Here is a 4,917-nt window from a genome sequence, read left to right as displayed (position 1 = left end):
TACATATATAAAATAAGCTACTGAAATAGTGAGTGTAATAATAAGAAAATGCTATAAATAACAAATGAACAAACTCGAACGGCATCTTAATACGAAAAACTTAGTTTCTAAATATTTGTGTACTTACTTTTGTTGTTCCGCGTTTGTATGGAAACACCTCTCACGTCGATTACGTTACAGAGACTGATTGATTTTGTCGTGTTGTCTATGTGCTGTACTTGCAAACGTCAGTTAAGTACTAAAGTAAAAGATTAAGAATAAATAGTTTCGGTTTCGGTCTACCTACACTGAATAAAACGGGAATAAAACGCGAAAATAAAATACCTCCGTAATAGGAAGCGATTTTGACTACCGCCGTATTAGGAGCGTTTACCTTAGGTTTATTTTTACTCTTTTGTCGTAGCAATTTGAGCATTAAGAAAAGCAAGCGATACATCTATACCTACATTACCTACTTATAATTAATCTGTAGAGAGGTCAATTCTATACATAGAATGTATACCTGTTATTCAAAATAAGATTACTTCGATACTGATGCCAAAAATGCAAACAGGTTTTATTTTGGCTATTGTCTGTATGTGCACGCATAAGTAAAAAAAAAAGATTTTAACCAAACTTGGTACCTACTTGTATTGTAGTCCAGACTCCGAGGCAGGTTATAGGCTACGTAGCCTCGCGCTGAGACACGTATGAGCTAATCAGTGACGTTCAATTTGAAGCAAGTAAAAAAAAATATAACGCACATATTACGTTGATCATACACTAAAAGTTGAAAGTCCTCAAAAGATCTGCAAAAATGTCCTGCTATATATCCCACCAAACGTTGTTTTCACATAAATATGTGAGTTCTAGGGTTTTTTTATCTGCCTTGTATTACGATTATTGGGCACTATTTAGTTTGCCGAAACAACTAGGTTTTAATAAAAAGGTTTAGTGATTGCCATAAAAAAACTGTTTGTCCAGTTCCAAGGAATTGCTTTAATAAAAATAAACAAGAAGGTACACACAACGCAATCGCATTTTACATCATTAATCCCTCAACTCTCGAAACGCTGGAGTAATGATTGCTCAGAGTGGCGCTAACAATCAGGCGCAGGCTCAAGCACAACAATTTGATTAAATTTACAGTTTAACAGTGTTTTAACTATTATAATAATTAAGTAGTAGTGTGTGCGATATTTTGGTTTTTGATCTGCCGCATGTGCGTAAATAAACTACATGGTAAAATGGTCGATAATATTTTGTAGAAAATCGAACAAGGTCAATGTATTCAGCCAGCTCACACAGCGGCTAAAACAGACGTTCCACCTGCAACAGAACACTACTGACAGTTTCAGTGTGTCATTGTTTCAGCTAAGTTTATTTTTTAATACTTAAGTGAAATCGTGTAAAACCTTACATTCAATTAATCGTAATTAATTGAATGTAAATAATAAATGTGTAGTTTCAATACTCAATACTCAATCATTTATTGCATTCCATATGTTACAGAGATGGTAGAAAATAAATAGCAGTTAGAGTTCAATATGGACCCTGTTGGGCACGCAAAAAATATAGGAGAGAGGAAGAGGGCAGAATAGCAATTTAGGCAAATTCCCCATCAGAGAGGCACATGTGAAATGAAAAATATTCAGAAATGATTTTTTAACGTTTCATACTGCAATCTATTTTTAGATTTAATTTTGCATCATTGTTATTGTATGAAATAGGTAAATGATGAGCAAGCAATGTGCTGACACCTTGTTTGTTCGTGATTCAGCCGCTCTGGCAGACACCTTGTAATTAAGTTTAGCGTAATATTATATACCGTTAATTAAAAAAAAATAGTACGGAAAGTTTGTACGAAATATCAGTTATTTTGACTGTGGGAGCTGATCCAGCACATTGTGTAGCCAGTCGGTGACGGCCGCGGCGCGACGTACTTGTACTTACAATAATACCTTCCATTTCGTAAACGTTCGTATTAAAATCCCTAATCCCCCTATATCACACTGGCGCATTTCAAATAGCATTTTCACCATATTGGATTTAGATCACGAGACTATTTTTTCATCTTTATCGTCATTAGACATCAGAGCTTGTGCAAAATTTCATCCTAACAGAAGACTGAGAAGTGGGTGAAATTAAGATTCCAAGATTTTCTTACAGTTACAAGTGAAGTTAATAAAAGCGTGTTTCAGAAGCTGTCACTTGTATAAAGTCTTCACCAGCTATGGGCATGAAAACCTCATAGACATTCTTCGCTATTCTTAACTTCAATTTAAGAAAGCAGTACACGACCATTTGATTCCAGCAAGTATTTTTATAAAACATATTAATTTCATCTGTTTGTAACTATTTCCACTATACCCGTCTTGTTTTTCTGTATAATATGTAGAAATTTGCCGCAAATGCTTTGCTATGATGTAGAAACTATTTTGGATCAGGTGTATTTTAATTGTAGGTATAACTTCTTTTCATACGCTGCATCTGAATGTATACCAAAAGAAACCCTAATTACAATGAAATTCCATTTCGTTTGAGGTTATTTTTATTGTCAATAAAAGTAAAGCAGGTTGTCCGAAAATGACAGGATTTAGTGTTCAAAGTCGTGATTGGATCCAAGATAAGTATGAGGTGACGCGAGCAAATCCAGACGGCAGCCCAATCTGGCAGCCGCGAGCTGAACCGAACGAAGTCACACCAATCTGTAAGAACAATGAGGATTAGAGAGCGCCGCGACAGCGGTGGCGGGCGCGGGCCGATACGCACCAGCACGCGCTGGTTGCCGCTGGAGACGCTGAGCGGGCCGCCCGAGTCGCCGCTGCACGTGCCCACGGCGCCGGCGCCGCTCGTGCACAGCGTGGACGCAATCACGATGCTGCCGAACGACTGCGCGCACACCGCGTTCGTGATCACCTGCAGAGACACGTGGCTCTGGAACTGGCTCTGGGAAATGCCGGCAGCTGCAAATGATATGACAACTTTTAAAATATATTGCCTGCATTGCCTGGCGTATTCAAGCGTCGGCGATGTGCTAAATTAAAATTTATAATAAACTTACGAGGTGTAAGACGCCACGAAAACAATATAATCATTAAAAACTTACCGTCACTAGTTTTTCCATAACCAGCGGCGCGCGCCCACTGACCAGCAAAGTTGGAGCTCTGCAGAGAGCCAGTAGGAAGAGCCACCGCCTGGATGACGTCTGCAATGCGAAACATAGGACAGTCAGGCATCACGCTAAGGTGTAATGGAAGCGCTATCACCCTTGATAGAAAAGAGCGAGGCTCACGTACTTGTGTAGGAGACATGGCCGAACAAGATCATGGCAACATCGTTGCTTAAAGTGTTCGGATTGTAGTTGCCGTGCATCTGCACCCTGGAGGTGGCGACGCGGGTACCGCCCGAGAAAAGACGCGCGGAGCCGAACACCAGCGTGAACTGGCGCGCCTGGTTGCGGCCGTCGAACCAGCAGTGAGCCGCCGTGAGCGCGCGCGTGTTGCTCAGCATGGAGGAGCCGCACACGGACGTGCCGCCGTTCGACAGCGTGATCACCAGACCCACCTGCGCCGAAAACTTTGTTAGAAGTAATCTTGGAGCATAGCTTGAAAAACAGAAAACCATGAACGAACCAGGAAAGGATAAGTCCCCACAGCTGTAGCAGTGCCGCCGACGATGCGCGAGCCGTCGAAGTCCATGGCGCGCTCGAGCTGCTGGATGCGCGCCGCCTCGGCGATGCCCGCGCTCTCGTGGTAGTAGCGCAGCACCGGCTCCTCGCCCAGCGCCGCCGCCGCGCACGCCAACACCAACACTGACACCAGACCCCTCATGTTGGCGCTCTTCATTGCAATTTGTCATTCCATCGCTGGGCTACGGTTTATATTACTAATTATGACCTTCTATATTATTCCCCATATGTTTTTTATCTAATCGCTACGGATTAACAATTGAACTATTTTGTAATAGTTACTAGACTTCATATTAGTTGCCATTGACCGAAGTCCGCTGAAATCAAGGCCCATAGACAAGAGGTGTTAGAACCTTGTCTTATGTAAACGGAACTAATTATATTATCTTTTATGTTTATCAATAAACTTCAACATTTAACTAAATCATTTATCACTCTGAAGTACAGATATCTGGAGAGTCTTGGAAGGTCCCTAGTACTAGCTCCTTTTCAGATTCGTGTCTGAGAACTTAGGATCAATCTGCAGCGGATCGAAAATAATAATGTAATTTCTATTTCTGTTATTTTTAATAGTCCCTAACATTTTTAACTGGCGTATTTGCCGTTTCTGTATTGTTAGAAATGTGTAACATGTATCTCAGCAAACAATAAAGAACATAATGTTGGTAACAATACAAAACAAAGACTAGAAGACTGATGACCTTAAATTTTGCTAAAACCTTATTACAGTTTGTGCATAATAATGATTTTTCTCCTAAAATTCATCCCCCAGCGAGCAACTAGAGCTACAACAAAAACGTTGAGTTCCGTTAGCGTACCCACGTGTAGGTTCTAGACAACTACATGTGTTCCTGATGGTGCCGCCCTTAGAACTGACGACAACTGAGAGAACTCAGAATGCTCCGAATATTTAACAAAAATATGGTAAATTTATCTGCTGCGGAAAATTAGAAAATACTATTTTAAAACCCTTACTTTTAGCTAAAAACGGCAGAACTTATGTTTCCGCATTTATTTATATTTATTTATTTATTATTTATATAACTAATTGTTAATTGCCTTTACTCTTGAATATTGTGTGACGGCTTGTATTTCATGACGTTTAAAACTAAAATGCATTTTCCTGAAATCCTTTTGGAAACCCTTCTCAGAATGTATAATGGCTATGAGAAATATCGCAGTAAGTGCTACCTCGGATAAGTGATCACGTGGTGCGCCAACTCCCCTATTACTCAACGTAGAGAAAT

At 40.2% G+C, this 4,917-nt stretch overlaps 1 protein-coding gene across 1 annotated transcript; it reads right to left on the bottom strand.

Moving 5' to 3' along the window:
- Nucleotides 1-2,567: 2,567 nt before the first annotated feature.
- LOC113507473 (collagenase-like) lies at nt 2,568-3,842 on the bottom strand. The gene is made up of 5 exons (XM_026890324.1): nt 3,615-3,842; nt 3,279-3,546; nt 3,089-3,187; nt 2,752-2,945; nt 2,568-2,687 (listed from the first exon to the last, which is right to left on the bottom strand). Exons 1-5 carry the CDS (start codon nt 3,825-3,827, stop codon nt 2,583-2,585), a joined length of 879 nt encoding a protein of 292 aa, XP_026746125.1. The 5' UTR covers nt 3,828-3,842; the 3' UTR covers nt 2,568-2,582.
- Nucleotides 3,843-4,917: the final 1,075 nt, after the last annotated feature.

This window comes from Trichoplusia ni, unplaced genomic scaffold (assembly GCF_003590095.1).
Source record: "Trichoplusia ni isolate ovarian cell line Hi5 unplaced genomic scaffold, tn1 tig00002180, whole genome shotgun sequence".
Classification (NCBI taxonomy): domain Eukaryota; kingdom Metazoa; phylum Arthropoda; class Insecta; order Lepidoptera; family Noctuidae; genus Trichoplusia; species Trichoplusia ni.
This window is presented reverse-complemented; position numbering and strand designations above follow the sequence as displayed.